General features: G+C 37.6%; 1 protein-coding gene across 2 annotated transcripts in view; it reads left to right on the top strand.

Annotated features, from left to right (window-relative positions):
- The first annotated feature begins 3,454 nt into the window (after window positions 1-3,454).
- The window catches only part of adcy3a (adenylate cyclase 3a), a 31,257-nt gene continuing 12,305 nt past the window's right edge, over window positions 3,455-22,406 (top strand). For both annotated transcript variants that reach the window (XM_086078352.1, XM_086078351.1), the window contains exons 1-12: window positions 3,455-3,653; window positions 4,235-5,397; window positions 10,736-10,885; window positions 12,780-12,910; window positions 14,311-14,422; window positions 15,521-15,648; window positions 15,916-16,074; window positions 17,854-18,019; window positions 18,302-18,421; window positions 19,031-19,173; window positions 21,727-21,888; window positions 22,012-22,099. In XM_086078352.1, coding sequence (XP_085934478.1) covers window positions 4,720-5,397; window positions 10,736-10,885; window positions 12,780-12,910; window positions 14,311-14,422; window positions 15,521-15,648; window positions 15,916-16,074; window positions 17,854-18,019; window positions 18,302-18,421; window positions 19,031-19,173; window positions 21,727-21,888; window positions 22,012-22,099 — 2,037 coding nt within the window. In that variant the 5' untranslated portion in view covers window positions 3,455-3,653; window positions 4,235-4,719. The remainder of the gene's footprint in view (window positions 3,654-4,234; window positions 5,398-10,735; window positions 10,886-12,779; window positions 12,911-14,310; window positions 14,423-15,520; window positions 15,649-15,915; window positions 16,075-17,853; window positions 18,020-18,301; window positions 18,422-19,030; window positions 19,174-21,726; window positions 21,889-22,011; window positions 22,100-22,406) is intronic.

The raw sequence follows: 22,406 nt of genomic DNA, 5'->3' as shown, positions 1-22,406 counted from the left end.
TTGCATTGCATTAAAAAAAAAAGAAGAAAAATATAGATGTGATTCTTTCATAAATTGAATTAGTTCCATGAATGAAATGCATGTTTGTTTACCTTGGATGTGTGCGAGTCATGGTTATATATATATATATATATATATATATATATATTTGCTTCAACAACCAACATTTCAAGTCTTACAGGGAGGTCAACCCAAACCAAAGTGTTCTTTACAATATGTTCTATACACCCTCACTAGTCTAAGCACGACATTATGATTAATAATGCGTTTGCGGAATATAAATAAAAGAGCAAAATTCACTCGTTTTTTTACCCACCTCAGGGAGAAGCCATTTGACCACTTGCTGTCGACAGAAAATGACATCACATGGGTTTCTGAGTTTGATCATGTGACATTCACAAGCTGAGCCATAATAGGTTCCTTTTTTCTTCTTCTCTTTTTTCAGTCAACAGTAACTGGCAAAATGGCCACCCCCTGACATAGATAAAAATGAGTAAATTTTGCTGCTTCATTCATAATCTACAAAAGCAATCTTAACCAGAATACTGTGTTTATACTAGTGGGGATGCATAGAACATATTGTTAAGATTTCAGGGTGGTTGACTTCCCCTTTGATGGCCTGAAATTGTCTAAATAAATAACCTTGTTGTCAGATTATACTCAGCGGAAAGTAGATGGCAACTTGTGCATTGATGATGGAGAGCACAGGGTTTCAGTGGAAAAATCAATAGGCACAGGCCTTCTAGCAGTGTATGGTAATTGCCAGAAAGGTTCAAACTGAATCGTGAATGTGCATTTGATTAGTTAGAATTAAGTGGGGAATTCTCCCAGACAGTAGCCTATATGCTTAGTTTATAATTTCAGTCCTATTCTTGAATATTGTTACCCGTATCATTCGTGACGTGAGGCCATCAGCATTTGACAGCTTAGAATTTGCCCCTTTTTGTAAGCATATCGTTCCCTTGCCCATGGCTCACTAATTGATTTTGAGGCAGCCTTGCAAAATTGTAGCTTGGCAAGAAGTATTTCTGTCCCTGAATGGAGTTCTGTGCAAGTTTGAGAATTTTTGTGGCCATCACACTCACCATCAATCTATGCTACAATCTACGCTATGCAATGACAAAATATGCATTTTTGTTATGAATCTGACAATTTAAGTTTTTAACAAATAAATAGAACATGCTGGGAGCAATACATGTCACTACTTGTCATTTTCAAATGTTAGCATTAGAACGACAGTATATCAGATGTTTCGAAACTAGATCAACAGAAGATACATGAAGAATGATTGCAATGGATTAAGCTCGGAAGTTATAAATGTACATTCATGTTTCTATTTGAACCTTTCTGACAGCGACTCTACATTGCTATTAGGCATGTGCCACTGCCTATATTGATTTTTCCACTGAAAACATGTGCTTACCATCATCAATGCACTAGTTGTTGGCCATCTACCGTCATTTTTGATGAATATAATCTGACAGCAATGTTTTTCATGCCAACAGCGCTTTTAAGACTTGACTATATATCTGGGGAATGTTGCTGAAACAAACGCTGCACACGATGTGTAGTCTACATGTACAGAGAATGCCATGTATTTTAATGCATTATCAGTGTGTTTGATGCATGGCTATTTTCTGCGTAAAATGAATTTGCCACAGAGAAAAACGTATTACCATTAATTAACTGTATACTTTATCGCAAGGAGGTTGGGCAGATTACAAGTATATGATTTCTTAAAATACACTTCATTCAATATAATACAGAAAAGTTCAACCTATGTTTGTCATTGTAAATCGTTTTCTATTGTTAGGATAGAACAAGATTTTTATTGCACACATCCAATGTAGCTGTAGAATGATAATCAAAATGCATTTCCATTCAGGAGTCTACTGCAATTCAGTTTTCAAATGAATCACATTTTGTTTTGTTTTATTATGCTTTCACATTCATTTTATGTATGTGCTGGAATCTTAGGTTGATCATTTTTCTGTTTGTTTGTATTCATTGACTGAAGTTGAAAAGTAACTGGTTGAAGAACATGATCAAGAAGCTGACTTTGTAGATCATATATTAGATGAAAAAGATCATGTAGTAAATTAAAAACTGTACAGTTTTAACAAGGTGATACCGTAAATGTTCACAAATATACTCCAAATTACTTGATATATAAATTGCATCTTTCATTTTCAAAATACATAAACTTTGTAATAATGCATTGATTAATAACTTGCAGGAGGTCGTCAGTTATACATCAATGCTTGTACTGGATTAAGTATTGTTGTGTGCATTTGTTTGTAAATATCGTCATTTCTGACCACTGTTTTTCCTGTGTATTCCCTGTGACAGGCCATAGTGGTGAGCAGGTCTGCCTCACAGTTCTGAGGTTCTGGGTTTGAATCTGGGCTCTGGCCTCCTGTGTGGAAGTCTCATGTTCGCCATGTGCTTGCGTGAATTTTCAAGGAAGAATTTGCAATGCATTGTAGAAAATGGGTGGAATCGATGTGGTATACTTGTGATACTGACTCTTCTGTACTCTATACACAGGTATTATATTCTGTATGCAGGCCCTGGATCGGAGACACCACGACAGCAGGCTTGTTGGCAAACAAATTGCCACCAAATTTAATCTTCTCAGTGATGTTTTGGTTTGTGAACAATCCCGTTAGTGATTTGTTGTTTTTGTATTTGCTGAAAAGTGGAGGTTTAGCCCTATTTATGTTTTTTTTTTTAAGAAAAAATAATGGTAGGCTATATTTCACTTTTCTGTAATGGGTGGGAATTTTAGATCTGTATCATCCTTCATCCACACTCTCATTCACTTCCACATGAATTTGCAGAAAACAAATAATGTGTATCATGATATAAGGAATATTGTGCCCACATCCCTAAATATATCCACACATTGTCTTGCAGCATCCCCCCAAAATAAAAACAAAAAATACAAATAAAATAGATACAGCACAGTACTTGTTCAGCAATGTGTTTAAGTGGGCGGGGATACTAAAAGAGAAAATGTGGAGATTTGTGTGTAAAGTTCGCAAGAAACTGTCAGAACTATTACGGAAGTAAAGTGTTTCTTCCTTCAAAACAAGAGCTCTACGTAATCCAAACTTTGTTTAAATAATATCATATTGGCAAACATTTCAATTTGGTTTCGTTAAAATATTCAAAGTGATCAATCCTGAAATTAATTTTGAATATAAATTAATTTGTTTCATGGCGTTGGCTTTGATTCTGGTTACTTTTCCTTTCAACTGTAACTCTAAAACAGCTGACCAGTATGATCACTATCACTTTTCACACTTTTGCACACATTTGTCATAATTACTGAACTACTTTTTGTAATGTGTCTTAAATTTCTTGCTTAATTTTATTTAGAACAAATTTTATTTGAACATGAAGGACCGGAAATTATGTTCGTGATGTTTGCAGTTAGTGACGAAGCTGTATCTTCTGCGGAAAACACCCAACGAGAGAGGAAAAAAAAAACACTCACGCACACGCCAAATTTATGCCGAGGCTACTTTCTTGACTCTCCTTGTTTATTCTCTGTAGACTGGGGCTAAAAGGGGATATTAAATAGGGATATTGTGATTCTTGGCGATGACACCCACGTCTACGATAGCACCCGAAATCTGGCTCCACGGAAGGTAGGTAAATGCATCAGTGAAGAATTTCACGACATCTGGAAGAATGGTCACAAAATATCAGCTTTCAGCGTAGCAAGGGAATTAAAATGAGCTTAATGAAATACTAACTCTGGGCGGCAAAGCACCACGTACAATAAACATCCCATATAAATAGTTTATACATTCTTAAACTCCCATGAGAGGAAATATGATTTCTAGACGGCAAAGCTAGATGCCATCCTTTGTAAAACACGAGTAAGGTCAAATGGACGCAGATTAGTGCTGATGCTCAACGTTTGAAGAAAGTGGAAGTGTATTTACGAACTGCCCGAATGGCTCCGCGCAACATGTAGTCAGTCAGTCAGTCAGGTAGGCCCACAGCACAGGGCCTGGACCTTGAATGATGACAAAAACGACCAATGTTTTATTGCTGTTTTGTCCTCAGTACATAGCCCAAAATGTTCACTATCAGTTGTATTGATACATATCCAGGAACAGAACCTCTTTAACAATATCATACTTTTAGACCATCTATCCTGATTGTGATGAGTTAGAGTGTTTGATTGTGAAAATCCTCTCTTCATGTCTTCTTATTTATTCAGGACATGTGAGGTGTGACTATGGAAGGTCATCATGCAAAATACTGTCCATGCCAGTGGAATGATGGTCGCGGGAGCTCATGCAAACATCTGCCCAGGGGATGTCAACTTCAATTCAACCACTCAGACTGGGTGCATTACTGTGGAGAGCCACTATGGAAATGAGGCCAGTCACGTTGCTGATGTTGAATGAGGGGGGGAAAAAGACAATCTCTGGATCATGTTGCTGAAGAGGCGTGCCCAATTTGTGGATATGACACAGGACTGAGCCAAACAGCAGCATTCGATGGAGTGGGCACAAATGCAGCAAGGTAAGCTGATGTCTTTAGCGTCAGTCCTATAAGACAATCATCATACGGAAAGGATTTCGTACACGTGCGGACTCAAAGAGGATGTAGTGGCGAGCTGATGAAGCATCCAAGAATTTGATTAGCGGCTGTGTGAAAACCATCAGTAGAGCAAACAGGAAGCTCCAACACTTAACCTCCATGATGCCTCGGAACCGAGCCTTCTCAGAGCCTGAGTACTCTGCCGAGTATTCCGCGGACTGTTCGGTGACTCTGCCGTCCGACCCCGGGCAGGCAGTCGGCCGAACACACGAAATCACGGTGAGGAGCTCAGGATGCTGCCTTTGCCTGCCCCGTTTCATGCGCCTCACCTTTGCGCCAGAGTCCCTGGAGAACCTTTACCAGACCTACTTCAGGCGTCAAAGACACGAAACCTTACTGGTGCTGGTTGTGTTTGCGGCTCTCTTCGACAGCTACATCATTGTCATGTGTGCGGTTGTCTACACCAGTGACAAGCTGGCGTCTGTCCTCGTGGCGTCCGTCGGGCTGCTAGCAGACATCATCCTCTACCTGCTTTGCCGCTTCGGGCTGCTGCCAGACCGCATCTCGAGGCGGGTGGTACCCTACGCCCTGTGGGTGCTCATAGCAGCCCAAATATTTTGCTACCTGGGTTTGAATTATGCCCACTTTCACCAGGCAAGTGACACAGTGGGTTGGCAGGCTTTCTTCAGCTTCTCCTTTTTCCTGACTCTGCCTTTGAGGTTGACTCCCATCGTGCTTATCACGGCTGTCACCTGCGGGGTTCACACCCTAGTTTTGGGTGTCACCATCGCCCAGCAGCTACAGGAGGACATCCAGGGGGCAGCACTTGGCAGGCAGGTGAGACTTGGCAAGGGATGAACATTGTCAGTAATGCACAATGGAGAATCAAAAATGATGTTATTGAAGTGTAAACTTTCACATGCTTCAAAAAATATGGCACAATTGGCACAGGTACATTGTCCAAATACCTACAGTGCTATATTTACAATTTTATTTATATCAGGGACAGTACAATAGTACATATTAGTAAACATTTCAGTAAATATGCCAGAATTAGCCAGAAGGCTATTTTAGGTCATAAGTGTCAACCTACAACAATAGCAACACATTCACTAAATTATTATTCAAGCTGCTCTCTGTAACAATTTGCCACAAAATGTCTTTACAAAAGCCTTTTTATTTGACCATTTATGACATCTTCTAATGAGTAGATTAATACCTGCAATAACTGCAAGCTTTTGGCCAATAGTTTTCAGACGAGTTTCGGGTTCAAATTTCCCGCCCTCTGTCTGCGGATGTGACGTCAAATGCGCATTGTGTATGTGAAGAAGGGTGTGTGCAGTTTCATTGTTCGTCAACAGGTGGCAGTAGCGATTCAAAATTGATTTATTTTTTGCGTTCAGTAGCTTTAAGCTAAAATTACATGTTTACATCACTTTCTCAGCTTCTTTTTTACAAGAGGCTAATAACAAACAAACAAACAAAAACATTCTGATGTATCTACAGTACAGTGGAATCTCAAGTTATGAACTTAATTGGTTCTGTGAGCCCGTAACCTGAAACGTTCATAAATCGAGACAATGTTTCCTATTGAAAAGAATGGAAACGCAATTACCGGTAATCTGTTCTAGCCCCCAAGATACGTTTTTTTTTTTTTTTTTTTACTGGTCAGGTTAAAAATAAAAATAACACTATTAAATCATACATGATTCTATTATTGCTCATTAACTTTTATTTAGGAAATGAAAAGGGGAGGAACTAGAGCTCCTCCATTAAAAGTCTTCTTCTTACTGTTTTTTTTTTTTAATTATGTCTGTTTATTTGGTAATTACAGAAATTGTTTCATTTTGGCATACAGGGATAATTGTATTTTTATGTTAAAACAATTTAAAACAAAAAATGGGACGTCACATTGTCATTTAAAGTGGAAGTCAACCAAAAAAAAAAATCCTTCACAATAATATGTTCTATGCAGCCCAACTAATCGACACAATATTCAGTATTTACTCAGCTATGTTAACTTTATATTGTCATCATTGAGCGAGCCAGCTGAGAAAAATAACTTGTCACTCATTTCATTATTGTTTGTATTATTATATTTGTTGAAAATATAAACTAAAATATTATATTTCCAACTTAAATACTTAGATTTTAAAACCGAAGCCAAAGTCTCTAAGCGTCTCAGCAAAAGAAAAATTTAAAACAATTTTGCTTTTTGAGGACATTTATATAAGGTAGAGCAACAGATAATATATAACAAACAAATATGGTCGAACAAAGTTCCCCGGCCATGATCAAACAAACTGTACTTGGTTAAGTAAATGTCATAATCAACATTTTATCCCTTACAGCATCAGTAAAAAGTAAAACCACCCTGTGCCTTTTTTTCTTCTTCCTTTTTTCATATGCTTTAAAAAAAAGTCATAGCACAATAGCGCTCTTCCCGTCATGGAACCGTTGGTTTTATTGCACAAACTGTGGGCATAAGAAAATGAAAACCAGTCTGAGCTGATCATGCAAATAATGACACGCTAAACAAATGTTGTAGATGTATTTTTAGTCCTGTTTTACTGCTGTTGTGACTCAACGTGTACAACCTTTTGAAACATAGCTTTTTCATAGTAAATAATAGGGATTTTTTTTTTTTTTGGGCCGCTGCCGATATTAGGGAGAGAAAAAAAATCTACTGATTCATGTTAAAAACGACATAATAAAACGAATAACTTTTTGGAGCGGGCCTTCAAGTTTAAAAGAATCACAGGCAGAACTTTTTGACAACTTTACAATACTTTGTTATTTTGCGTTTGTTTAACTTTAGAACAGAGAAGGATTCTGAAGTGCAAAACATGCAAACTGGCATTAATTGATGAATTTGTCTTAAAAATGTGTGATTGCGATTTAAGATGCGATCATTTTTTATTTTCTCATATATTTTTTTAAACAACACAATCAATAAATGAATACCATAAACAAATTACAATTCATAAATGTTTTGGTCTTAAAGGTTAAGCTGACGCTAAAATAAAAGCAAATGAACCATGAATGAATATGAAAGACAATTTATCTACTTCAGTTCGAGTTGTTAACGTACCAAACACTTGACAACTTCACAAAATTTCGCCAAACGAGTGTGGCGTAAACATAAGTCGGTCATAAATCAGATTACACCAATTATATGAACAGCTCTATGGTCACTTCCTTTACCTTTTCATGTTTCATTCACAAATTGCAGCCTTTGAAAATTGCATTCTACTACAAGCCCTATTATTGTTTTGTTCCAATGCCTTTCACTTGCTTGAATGTAGTTCCAGCCAGACTTCTGACAAGTGTACTGTGCAACCTAAGCACTCTTTCACATTAGCTTAGCAATATCTCCCCTTGCACATAATTTGCTGCTCCTTGTCCGCCTTTAGCGATAACGATGATTATTAGATGAATATTTGCTGCCACGGCTGTTTAGTTCGAAGTTGTAGGGAAATCTGAATTTGGAAATTCCAAATGATTTTATTATTGTTTGAAACACTCTTCGTGACCCTGATATAGCATCGCTGTTATGTCCACCAAAGTCATGTCCTCATTGAGCATTGATGTCCCTGGATTGTTTATTGCTCTCTCACTGGCAGATGTTGTGTAGGGCCCGACCGATTAATCGACCTCCGATTATAATCGGCTGATTATTTCCCTTCAAACATTAGCCAAAACAACTAATCGGCCATTTGGCTCAAAGGGCCGATTCGTTTCCGACGCTGTGGAAGTACCCTGAATGCACCATTTTGCTTGCGTAGCATTAGCAACTAGCAAGTGTGTAGCATGTGTTTTTCTGGTTATTCTTTTGTCTCCAAGCATCCTTTAAGCTGTTTAATGACACCCCAGTTAGAGTTAACTGTAAAACTAAACACACGACAACAAGAATTACATCCACTGTATAGGAGGATCCTGTGTGACGTATTGTTTATGTTTCGCATATGTGTGGCAAGAAACAACGTGTTTTACATGGAGTTCAATGGTTTTGCACATTTGGAGGAGGATAAAGAGAAGCAGATGGTTCATTCTTGTTGTGCCATCAATTGTACGGCCCGTCGGGGGCCTGATAAAAAAAATTTTTTTTAATCGCATTCCCACCGAAAGGGGCCGCGAAAAATGAAAGAAATGGCTGCGAGCCGGGAGGGTATAACTTGATGATCAAAGCCTGGACTGATGCGGAGGCTCACTTTATTGCCGGTAAGTACTTGTGACTATATTTGTTATTTAGAAAGTATTTAAAGAAATTATACATCGAGTTTGTGCATTATAAAATCCGCTGGGTCATATTGTTTTGCGATCTTATTCAGGTGTTACAAAGTGCGATCGACAACCACCCTGACTTGTTCCTCGTCTTGAAGTGGGCTATCCTGGATCGGTAAATGAGAAGGCTAAAGAAAAAGCCGTCCAGCGTTACGAACGGAGGATCAAAAGGCAACGAGTATCAGAATTGTGTTATGGATTCCTATAAACGAGACAAAATATATTTTTGTGCCTAGTTTTTCACATGAGTGTCCACATATTGTTTATCTTATCCGAATAAATATTGCATTCTGCATCTCTGTTTTGATACCTGCCGACCGCACTTGTGTACGCAGTAGCTAGAGTTGTTAAGTCCTATCCTGACAGCTGTATTAAATGTGCTACAATGCTAGTATGCTAATGCTACGTAACATGACTGCATGTTTGTCCAAGACTGGATTTGAAAAGAAGAATTGTGATATTTAATTGTTAACTAGAGACCAGATGCCATTGAAATTCTCACATCACAAGACAAGTGTCACTGTACTAAAGTCACTGCATTTCCAAAAATAAATAAAGAATAAGGTGTGCTGCTTGTTGACATAATTCCCCCATGGAACTCATGATTGTTGAGTGTGTTGGGGGGGATGGTTTTGGAGTGACGTTCTTCCACAAACTTAACTGTAATGCAATACATTGGCACCACAAAGAACACTTAAATGAAGAATAATTACCCAGCTTTGCACAGGACTTTGTATTAAATAAGAGTAAATGTCCCCAAAGCAGATGTGTGGCCAGGAAACCGGTACATTAAGCTTCTCCGTAAACCTCCTCCGCCCTTCGGCCGTTTAAGTGCTTAACTAGTGGCGATTTCGCCCGCTAACTTTCTTTGTATACGCTGTGTCTATACAGCCAGCCATGTTTTCTGCCACTCAACCATCGCGCATGCGCAAAAAATGTAAACAAATGATCCTCCTGTAGTTAAATACAAAACATGTTTGTTTTTGAAAACATTGCTAGCCTAGTGCTAATGCTAAAAGCGAAGGGAGGATCCCATTCAAATGCTAACACGAAGTTAGCATCAACTGTTTTTCCTTCAAATAACGAATATTCACACACAAATGCTGTGTATTTTTTTCTGCCCAAAAAATCGGCATCTGCATCGGCCTAAAAAAATGCATATCGGTCGGGCCCTAATGTTGTGTTTTGGTGTGTTTTGGAAACGTTTGAGAAAACGTACCCATTTCAAAACGAGTGAATGCGTGTGTGTTAAAAAAAAAAAAAAAAAGACATTCGGAATGGTGTTGAGGTGCCAGGGCGATTAATCGATTTTATCTGTTTATTAATTTGTTTAGACAATTTGCTCATATAAATTGATTTATTTTCATTTGCTTCTGTATTTAAAAGCCCCCGTTGTGTACAGCTTTCCTTGCACTGATAACATGGCTGCAGGCATAAAAGTAGTCAGTGATCCCAATTCAGCAATTTGGTTACTATATTTTTAACAATTTTTCCGACCCCACTGGCAACTATTTTTCCCCACAACAACTAGCGTTTTTAATTCCTGCTAAGTAACAAACATCATGAGTAGAATCATTTTCACATTGTTTTGCATACGGGAGTCTGGTCGAAGGCAATCATGGAGTCAATCGCACTAAATGTTGTCAACGATATGGTGCCCATTTATATTTACATGTTAGGAACATTTGACCTTATGGACTTTTAGAACATAATCATATATATATATATATATATAAAGGCAAATACATAAAAACTGTCAATTAAATATACAGTGTTATATACCATACTGGAGGAAAAAAAGCTGCAGGTTTGGTGACCTGTCAATGCAATTTTGTCAGAGGTGGCTTACAGAACATTCACAGAACTGTGCTCCTGTTGTTTTTTTTCCCAGCTCCTGGCCAACATTGTGATCTATATTTGTGCTATCACCGTGGGCATCATGTCATATTACATGGCAGACCGGAAGCACAGAAAGGCTTTTCTTGAGGCAAGACAATCTCTTGAAGTCAAACTCAACCTGGAGGAGCAAAGCCAACAACAGGTCGGAGGGCAGATAATACAATATGTCTGTTTAAATAACATTTTATTACATTAACTACTTTATAGGGGAAGTGAACCCCAAAATATGCATATTTACAATAATATGTTGTATGTGCCTTCATTAGTCTGAATATGGCATTCTGATTAATACTGTGCTTATGGAATATTAATTAAGCAGCAAAATCCACCTGTTTTTATTCATCTGAGGGGGGCAGCCATTTTGCCACTTGCTGTCGACTGAAAATGACATCACAGTTGCTCAGTGCTCAGGTAATGATCAATCACGGCTCAGCTGGGAAGGTCACATGACCAAACTCATAAAACAGGTGAGCCGTGATTGGTCGTCGCCTGAGTCCCGAGCAACTGTGTTGTCATTTTCAGCCGACAGCAAGTGACAAAATGGCCGCCCACTGAAATGGATAAAAATGGGTGGATTTTTAAAAAAACAGAATGCTGTGTTTAGACTAGTGGGGCGCATAGAACATATTGTTGTTGTGAATGTATTTATTTATTTTGCCTAATGAACATTTCAAAAGGCATTTCAATCCAATTGTCATCTCTTGACTTGATTTGAGGAACTTTTAGATGTTTCGCATTGTTACTTGTATTTTGCTCTGATTGCAAAAAAAAAATACAAAATTAAGGAAAATAGAGAGCATGGGATTACTGAGGTTTTGTGCTACAGTGTTTCATAAATAAATATGCTATCTAGCTAACCAACATCCTCAATCTCATTTGGATGTGTTTGTAACGTTTGCTATGTCTGTCAGAATAATTTGCCCGACGACGTAAACCTAAAAATGAGCTTGACTGAGACTCGAGTCGTTTAGAGGGATGCGGTAGTTCTGTCAACTTGTATCAGACTTAATTACAGTACATCATCTTCACAATGGGATGCTGAGGCTGCTGGCAGATGAGGGCCACCAACCAATCAAGGAGTGGAGAGTCTTGTTACCATGACAATTGGCCTCCTGAGATGATATACATGTAATCACAAAGTCAACCTGATCAGTTAATTGTTTCTTATCTGCCACACGAAAAAGTGATTCAAACCGGGCTTTTAGATTGGATCGTCTTAAATTACTTTCCACTGAATGCAGACTTCAACCAACATGCAATGTTTATATAACTTCTTCATCTAAGCAACCTACACTTGTCGAAATTAGGATTCACATTTTTATCATTACGATTGTTGCTTGATAAATTGATTCATTAATTCCCAAATCATTAAGGAAATATAGATGTGATGCACCAACATTATTTATTTCAAATTAACTCATTTACTGCCATTGACAGCTATAGACATAAAAAATAATTTGAACTATTTCTATTAGTTAAAATGTTTTTCTACTTTTGTTAACAAGAGTATGAAAACTTAGATTTTTTTTAAATGTATTAGAACAGATATAAAATTTTTGATTAATCGTGAGTTAACTAGTGAAGTCGTGCGATTAATTACAATTAAAAATTGTAATTGCCGGACGCCCCTAATTTTTTAATAATCTTTTCTTTAAAAGAAAAAAAATATTATATAAAAATTAAATAATTAAAAAAATATATATATATATATATATATATATATATATAAAAAAGATAGGATTATTAAAAATTAAGGGCATCAGGCGATTACAATTTGCAATCGTAATTAATCGCATGACTTCACTAGTTAACTCACGATTAATCACAAATTTTATATCTGTTCTAAATGTACAAAAAAAATTCTAGGTGTTCATACTCTTGTTAAAATGTTAAAAAATGGAAAAAAAAGTTAAACTAATAGAAATAGTTCAAATGAATTTTTGACGTCTATAGCTGTCAATGGCATTAAATGAGTTAATCAATATTGATGATGCAGCCTCTGAAGGTGAGTTAATTGCTTGTTTATTCTTGCGTAGGAACGCCTGCTGCTATCCATCCTCCCCAAACACATAGCTGATGAGATGCTGCAGGACATGAAGAAGGAGCCCAGTCAAAAAGAGATGCAACAGTTTAACACCATGTACATGTACAGACATGAAAATGTCAGGTAACCAAGCAACTTTTAAAGGTTCTATTCTAAATCTAATTCAAGACTTTACTTTTACTTACTTTACTTTTTACTATTTGCAAGGCCCACAGAATATTATGTTCTATTGTTTTAAAAACATGGAACCTACCAAAAGAGTAAAGTCTCTTCTTTCATCAGGAAAAAAAAATATATTTCCATTTGTTTCCGTTTTGCAGCAATTAGCATGAAAACATAGCCAAGTTCCATCATTATTCACAAATCTATTTAGAATTGTGAGTAATTTAGTTTTTTTTTTTTTCAACATGGCCCTGGTTCATCTCCTTTGCTCTGTTGCCACCTGCTGGCCGTTTGTGTAATAACTACAATTTCCTCAACTGTTCTCTGCAGTTGAGAAGCTGCATCAAAGCCTTCTGTATGTTCCAGCATTTAAAAAAAAAAGTATAAATATGTCTTTGGGACATTTAAAATAGAACACATTTATACGTTTTTGGGAGCAAGTGAGGTAAGTACCGGTACTGAGCACTATCATTCCATCTGTCACATCTGTATGTTCAGTTGAAATGTCGTAAATCAATCTTTCAGAAGTCTGCAAAAAAAATAAAAAATGTTTTGACAATGATATGTTCTATGCAGCCCTACTAGTCTTAATATGGTTTTCTGGTTTATATTGAATTAGTGGAATATGAGTTATGCAGCAAAATCCAGTCGTTTTTATCCATCTCAGTGGGCGGCCATTTTGCCACTTGCTGTGGACTGAAGATGACATTACGTTTGGCAACAACCAATCACAGCTCACCTGTTGTCTGAAGCTGAGCTCTGATTGGTTGTTGCCTGAGCTCTGAGCAACATTGATGTCATCTTCAGCTGACAGCAAGTGGCAAAATGGCCGCCCCCTGAGATGGACAAAAAACGGCTGGATTTTGCTTCATAACTCATATTCCCAAAAATGTAATATTAATCAGAATGTCATGTTTAGACTAGTGAGGTCACATATAACATTATTGTCAAGAAATGTTTAAGGTTGACTTCCACTTTAAAATGGTAACACATGATAGTTGGATTTTATGATTGTAAGTACTGTCAAATGTAAAAATAAATGAATATTCTTTATTTATTTTGAACAAAGACTAAAAGTGAGGGAGTTGTGAGTTTTTTTTCTCTCTGTACTTTTATTTATTTATTACAAATGAATCCTAAATTCAGGGTTTGTTGTTTGGGTATATTTTGGACCTCAATTCTCTATTTCAGAGTGACTATTCTGCCTTTTGTTAGAAGTAACTAAAAGGTCTTTAAAATGATCTGTCATTGATTTAATAGACACTATACACTATGAGGTCTACAGTAATTGATCACCCTACAAATTAATGTGTAGCTATACTAATGCAATGTTTTTTCTCGATCTCTCGTTGTGTGTGCAGTATTTTGTTTGCAGACATTGTGGGCTTTACGCAGCTGTCATCATCATGCAGCGCGCAGGAGCTGGTCAAACTGCTCAATGAACTCTTCGCTCGTTTTGACAAACTAGCTGCAGTGAGTCTCACTATTAATCATTACGGATGTACACGTGCATTTGTTTTTGTTGTTTTTTGACAACAAGGTTATAATCAGGGGTGTTGGCGTGGCCCTCAAATGGTTTGGTTTTAATTTTTTTCCAGACCCGCCGACTTCATGGATGAACTTAAAACTTACGATACAAGTAGGCAAGGTTTATCGTTAATATATAATTTTAATATGGGTTTTTTCAAGTTTTAATTTCCTAATTACAACAACATTATACCAGGGCTACACAATGGCAGCTTATTAAAACAATATATTTTGCACCACGGACTGCTTCCCCATAAAGATATTTTTTTACAGACTGTTGATAACCGTCTCGCCGGCGGCCCTCCTGCGACTCGTTTGTCTACAGTCTCATGGTGGATGTTAGCATTAGCTGTTAGCGTAGTTAAGCCAAGCACCACAACAGTTCTTCATAGGCTACTATGCAATGCGTGGCAAGGGTCAATTTAAAAATAAAAGCAGGGCAAGTACTATTTTAGATGGATATTATTGCCTTGCTTAACTTTTATTTTGAAGTTGGCCATCGGACGCAATCGTTGTGGTGGCTAACATCACTTCAAATCGAGGCTAGCTTGACTGCAGTCAAGCTAACCGATTGCGATGCATTATTCTGGTGCGTAAAAGCGCAGTGACAGACTTCATCTGGAACCGTTGAAACGCAATATTCAATTTGTTTGTCTAGCGCACCGGCGCACCACTTATGTGCACCCCTGGTTATAATTTATGTATAATTTGTTACATGTATAAAAAAATATATTTTTACAATATTTTGTTCTCACTTTTACTATATTCTCTGTTTTTTTTAAAGCTGCAAACATTCTCATAAATTATATCAAAGCTAGGCCCGTGATTTTTATTTCCTTATAATTGCGTCGCTCATACAAAAAGTCCTGTGTTTTTAAAAGGTGGATTTTAATTGAGCATTTGCTTTCCCCTCTTTAAATTGGCACAATTGTTTGCGATTAGTCAAAGTAGTCGTCAGAGTAAAACTGAATAGTTATCAATAGGCAAATCACATGCAGCATAAAGTGTGTCATTCACTGTCTAAAACCCCAATCAACTTGTCAGAAATATCACCAGCTGAGGATCAAGATCCTCGGAGACTGTTACTACTGCATTTGTGGCCTGCCAGACTACAGGGAGGACCATGCCGCCTGCTCCATCATGATGGGCCTCGCCATGGTTGAGGCCATCTCGTGAGTATGCACTAGAACTATATTTAAAATTCCCAGAAGTCAATCACCCCATTTGCATGTGTGTCATGGTGGTCTGTCACATGCTCAGTGGGAAATTGATCACTCAGACAGACGAATATCGATTTTTGTGTAGCCATGAAAGATAGTGTGTTTGTTTTAGGGATCACTTCTTGTGTGTGTGATGATTTGCTTTTATTATTGCCCCGTGATGCTGGTGTGGTGACAGTATTTAACATGTAATTGCATGTATGTGTTAACAAACGCTAGGTACGTACGTGAGAAAACCCAAACAGACGTTGACATGCGAGTTGGAGTGCACAGCGGTACAGTCTTGGGGGGAGTGCTTGGTCAGAAACGTTGGCAATATGACGTGTGGTCCACTGATGTCACTGTAGCCAACAAGATGGAGGCTGGAGGGATACCAGGGTAAGAACACACTCTGGTGGATTTCATTCATTTGCATTAGGGGCGTGCCAAAAAATCGATTCTCATAAAAATCGCCATTCTCATTTAGGTCATGTACACACGTAGCAGGGTATTTTTTTAAACGGATATTTCCCTCTTCTGGGTGTCGACACCACCACGTTTGTAGAAAAGAAAACATCCACAATTAACCGCATTAATGTGTTTTTAAGTACGTTCATAACAATGGCAATAGTTCCCCAAATCCTATCCAATCAGAGTACGTCTGGCGACACCACTTCCACAAATTGGGCCAACAATGAGATGCATGCCAAGCCTCTAGGTGGCAGTACTTAGCCAAATACTGCTCGTCTCTTGACGTCACTTCACCATACGTCACACAAGTACGGACTGTCAGCCGCTGATCTGTATATATGCCGATCAGTGCCGTCAGGGCACACAATACTTTTTTTTTTATTAATTTAAAAAAAATACTTGTCAACAGTCAATGAGTACATCATAAACGGAGCATAGAGGAAAACAAAGAGGATAAATACAAAATCTTAAAAAGCTTCCCTTTTTTTAATCAACCCTTTTTTTCTCACTCACCACACACATATATACAAACATGGTCTCCCCTTTGGGGAAGCGAATCCACGCCGCCTTTTTCCTTTTTCTTTTTTAACAACTTGAGGACAGACGCGACCGCGGAGCCGGAGAAATACGCAAATCTTCACTTTGGCTGGAGTTTTTAGAAACCTTCGTTTGGAATGAAAAAAATCCCCGCAGACGTGTGGATGACAGGGCAAGCCGCAGAAAATTGTATCCCGTTTGCAAAAAACCCGGCTAAGTGTATAAATGGCCTTAGTATGATTCAGAATCGATTTTAAATGTCACAAAATCGATTTTCTTTAAATTATTTTTTACTGTCTTACTCTTGCCCTTGTTTTTGTGTGCCTTTTATTGGGAGCGCTGTTCATGTTGTACATAATTTGGCCACTTAGGGGCAGTGTAGTTCTGCATGTTCTGATACATTGTTAAGTTGTACCCACATTAGAGAGTAGAAAGAAAAAGTCACGAGCAAGTTATCCCAATAAAAGTTGGGTTTTTTGCAGCATAGGAAGAGCGTATGCCGGTGAGTAATGTTAAGATGTTTTTATTTTATTATGAACAGATATAACATTTGTGATTAATCGTGAGTTAGCTATTGAAGTCAAGCGATTAATTATTATTCAAAATTTTAATCACCTGATGCGATTTAACAAAAGAAAAGAAAAAATTATAAAAAATTAGGGGCATCAGGCGATTAAAAGTTGATATTGTAATAATCGCATGACTTTAGTAGTTAACTCACGATTAATCACAAATGTTATATCTGTTTTAAATGTATAATAAAAAATTCTAGGTTTTCATACACGAGTTGACAAAAGTGGGAATTTTTTTTAAACTAATAGAAATAGTTCAAATGAATTTTTGACGTCTATAGCCGTCATTGGCAGTGAATGAGTTAATGCTTGAAATGCTATTCCGGCAAATGTAGTATATTAGGTGTGTGTCTAAGTTCTCTACAAAGAAGTGTGGTAAAATATGTGTCATAGTTCAGGATAGCAAATACTATATGTAAGCTCAGGGCGAGCCATTAAAAACCTGACTGGTGGCTTGTTATGATTACGGAGTGTGTGCATGATGTGTCGTTTTAAAAAAGAATTGTCTACCTAGTTACTTTTCACAGTGGCTCATAAGTGAAGCAGTGTCTGACCTCTGACCCTATTCTCTCCATATATCCCTTTTCATGTGGACTAGCCGTGTCCACATCTCACAAACCACCATGGAGTGTCTTCATGGGGAGTTTGAAGTTGAGCCAGGTGATGGAGGTGAGCGCTGTGACTACTTGAGGGAGAGAGGGATCGAGACCTACCTAGTTGTCGTTTCCAAAGGACCGGGTGGAAAAAACGGCATCAACAGTGTAGTGAGTGGAACCTACACACGCATACATGATATTGACTCATATTCAGACCTCAAATTGCAAGCAATGTATTTGCATCTCAATATTAAGTTAGGTAGGAGATGCCGATTTCAATACCTGGAAACAAAGCTGAAATGTTGATGTTCCTCACGGTTCCAATACTTCTGCAAAGGAAGTGTATTGATGCATTACAGTGGTTCAAAAAATAGATTTAGATTAGAATTTTACACAAATCTGACTGGCAATTAAAAGTTGTCTTTTTTTTTCTTTCCTGTTTCCCATTAGAAATTATCTGTAACTTCGTCCAATGGAAACTCTCCTGTGCTGGTCAACACCACGGAGTGTAACGGTAGTGTGAACACAGCCTGCACGACACCAGAGGAACCTGAAGAACTGGACACAAGGGTAAACACTTGTAATCTTACAGATGAGACCGTTTAAAAAAAACAAAAAAACACGAGTCCTCCGGTGCTAATCCCATCCTTTATTGAATAATAATAATAATAATAATAATAATAATAATAAAAGACAACTGTAGAACAACATGCTTTAATTTTAGAAATTCACTAAAATGTGACAAAACAATTATGTACAGTTGTTGTAAAAATCAAATATGGAGTCATTTAAAAACATGTACCGGTAATATGAGCCATATGTCATTCTGCATAATTCACTCTGCTAAAGTTGGTGACATGATATCAGATGTTGTCTCGAACTTATACAGTACAGTCCCAAAATTTGGACACACTTTCTTATTCAATGCATTTGCTTTATTCTTATAACGAGTTACTTTGTAGATTCTCACTGAGGGCATCAAAACTATGTATGAACTGATGTGGAATTACGTACTTAACAAAAAAAACCATCTACAATGTACATAGTCATGGAAATAAAGCAAATGCATTGAATGAGAAGGTGTGTCCAAACTTTTGTCCTGTACTGTATGTTTCCTCGTCTTTCTTGAGTGATGTGTTTGAAAGCAGCATGACATGACTTTGATTTATGAAACCGCAGGTGGTAAACCCTTCTTTCCCAAATCCTCGCCGAAGGCTACGCCTGCGGGACCTGGCGGAAAGGGTGATTGATGCCCAAGAGAACGAGCAGGAGCTCAACAAACTGCTGAATGAGGCTCTGTTGGAGCGAGAGACGGTCCAAGCGTGAGTGGACATTTTTCAAAAGTTATTTCTTAGCTTGTCCAGAGAGCCTAGTTAGAAATGCGATGTGACCAATAAAAGGTTTTAGAACAAAGAACAATGTTGGAAGAAAATGTAAAATAGCAGCAGTCCTGACTAGTGAACTACAGCTGACTCTGGTCAAAATGCATTTTATATTTAGTGCAGAATAAATTGTGAAATGAAGTGTGTTTCCGTCAGACTGACTCTGTCATGTCCAGGGGCACTGCAATGTGACTCGGCATGACGATGTCAGTGTTTTCATTGTGTCAACCCAGAAAGTTGGGTCAAATTGACACACAAAGTGGATCGGTCCAGTTTTGATCCATAATTGGGTTACTTTTGACTCAACTGTTTTTAGAGCATATAGTGCATATATCCCTTTTAAACTTAACCTTTAAATAACATACTCAATGTCTATTTGAGTCCTCTTGTATTCGTAAAATTAAAACCTAATTGAAATTATTCAGGCTGTGTATCGATTCTAACTTGCTCGTTTAGAGTTCAGTTCGATTCTATTTCAATTTACCCCGATTCGATTCACTTCAGTTCAATCCAATATTCTTCTGTCAAGGACATGATAAAAACTCCACAAATATTAAGTTCCAAAGTCAATTTTGCGGAGCAGTAACTGGTCAAAGGATTTATTTTACTAACATTCACTGCCAGCCATTTTAGAAAATGTCAACATTTTCAATACCCACACGATATTATTATGTTGAATAATTATAAATAAATTGAATCTGCCAAATGACAGCATAGACTCTCTCCTTTCTGCCTTGTCCCGTTCTTTTATAATCGACAGTAGAAAAATGTAGGTTGCACAAAATGCAGCCATTACTCCAATGGACTCTCAAACTGTGTTTATTTTGTAAAAAAAAATGGGGCAATGATGTCATCTACTGGTGGTTTTGCATCAGTAAACTTGTTGAATGGAGCATAATCAGATTCTCCCTCATCTAGCCCCATTGAAAAAAATTGGAATTGACAAGTATACTTGTCAAAGCAGTGAATGGGTTAATGAAAGTAACATTTGTTATAATCAGTTAAGTGTTACACAAACATTGACATCAGCAAGGATAAAATGAAAGTCCATCCATCCATTTTCTTAACCGCTTAGTCCTCACAAGGGTCGCGGGGGACGCTGGAGCCCATCCCAACTGGCTTCGGGCAGTAGGCTGGGTACACCCCAAATTGGTTGCCAGACAATCACAGGCCACACAGAGACAAACAACCATCCACACTCACAAACACACCTATGGACAATTAAGAGTGTTTAATTAACCGGCCATGCATGTCTTTGGAATGTGGGAGGAAACCGGAGCACCCTTAGAAAACCCACGCAGGTACGGGGAGAACATGCAAAATCCACCTAGGAAGGCCAAAGATCGGACTCGATCTCACGTCCTCAGCACTACAATATTTTAAGGTTATATTTACAATTATTAAACTGGAATTATGATGAAAATATTTTCCTAATTCTAATTTAATAATTGTAAATATAACCTTAAAATATTCTGAATTGTCTTAAAGTGCAATAATCAGGTCTTTCATAAATTTAAGAAAATACTTTTAAATTCATGTGAACAGTAAATTTCAAGAAAACGGTAAGGTATATAAAAAAATCAGCCTTTAAAATTCTATTTTCTTAAGAATTTATGGGAAAGATGAGATATTTAAATACTCGATTCATGGTTTTATGAATCAATATTGAGCTCAAAAAGGAAAATCGATTTGATCTTGTTTATTTATTTATTTTTTAACCCAGCCCAAGAAATGATCCGTCGGCAGCAAACCAAAACTGACATCTGCTTCAGTTTTGTCACCATTTTATCATACGTGTAGTCAGCTGCCAACTTGAATTTAAAAGGACTATTTCACTTAATTAAAAATGTCAATATATATATTTTTAAAGTAATTGCCCATTAAAAGATTTATTTGAGATGTTTTATGTGACTTTTGATCCTGAATCGCAACGTCGGCACATCAGGCCTGTAGACGTAACCTTCATCTTCACACACCGTAAGCTGTCATCTGTGAGGCGATGTGAGCCATATTTGATTTTAATATTATACAACATGTAGCATTAAAAGTTCTATTTTATTCAGAAACTTTTCTTTTCTTGGATTTAACGTGGTTTATCTACCAGGGATCACATTTCTCATATTTCAAGGGACCGTTACAGTAGAACCATAATCTTTCCATTTATAGTCCACGTTTGAAAATCATGCCAACTAAAATAAAAACTGATGATTTATTTTCCAAAGACACAGAGAGCCACAACAGAAGGATGAAAGAGTCGCAGGTTGCCTACCCCTGTTCAATGGGATCATTTAGAGCAATATGAAATCACAACAAAAATAATCATGAAAATTCTGTGAAACTGCATCCCTCCATCTGAAAGCAATTTTGAAGATTTATAATTAAACGGCCTAGTACATTGCTGCTTGATGCTATCTACAGTTAGTATACCAAATAATGAATAAATGACATGCTGAAATGTTGGATGTGACTATTGAGGTTTTCTTGCCTCGTCAGTCTGAAAGGGAAGCACACAAACCGTCTCTCCCTGAGGTTTGTTGACCCCGACTTGGAGTTGCGCTACTCGGTGGAGAAGGAGAAGCAGAGTGGAGCTGCTTTCTGCTGCTCCTGCGTGGTGCTGCTCCTCACTGCTGCCATGGAGGCCCTCATCGATCCCAGGTTAGTTCTTCAGTATGTACTATTTAAGGGTTTAATAAATGAACTTCATTTGAACTATTTGCTGAGTATCTTCTTGCTCGTTGACTCGTTACTATTATAACAAGATTTGTCTTTTTGTAACAGCTTGATTGCAAACTACATCACTTTTGCTGTGGGGGAAGTCCTACTCCTAATTCTGACAATCTGTTCATTGGCCGCCATCTTCCCCAGGGTGAGATTAAACACTTTTATGCTTTGCTTTTTCCCATACGGACCGTACCCGTTGCTCGAACTATCTAATCATGTAGCCCCTGCTACACAGTCTGATGAAGTCAGGATTTATTCACCTTTTTTCCTTGTTGCTTCTGCATAAATGGACAGGACACGGAACGGGAGGGCCGAATCATTCTAGCATTATTTTGCTTTTGGAGGTAGTATTAGAGTGGTGTGTGAGGTTTCACATTGGATACTCGCGTCTCACACCTTTTGCGTTGCAAGCAATATTGCTATCTAACATTTTATATGTCACACCAGGTGCT

This window comes from Leptonotus elevatus, chromosome 6, assembly GCF_054856555.1.
Source record: "Leptonotus elevatus isolate MCC_2025b chromosome 6, RoL_Lele_1.0, whole genome shotgun sequence".
NCBI classification, from domain to species: domain Eukaryota; kingdom Metazoa; phylum Chordata; class Actinopteri; order Syngnathiformes; family Syngnathidae; genus Leptonotus; species Leptonotus elevatus.
The sequence above is the reverse complement of the archived record's forward strand: the minus strand, read 5'-3'. Positions and strand labels throughout refer to the sequence as shown.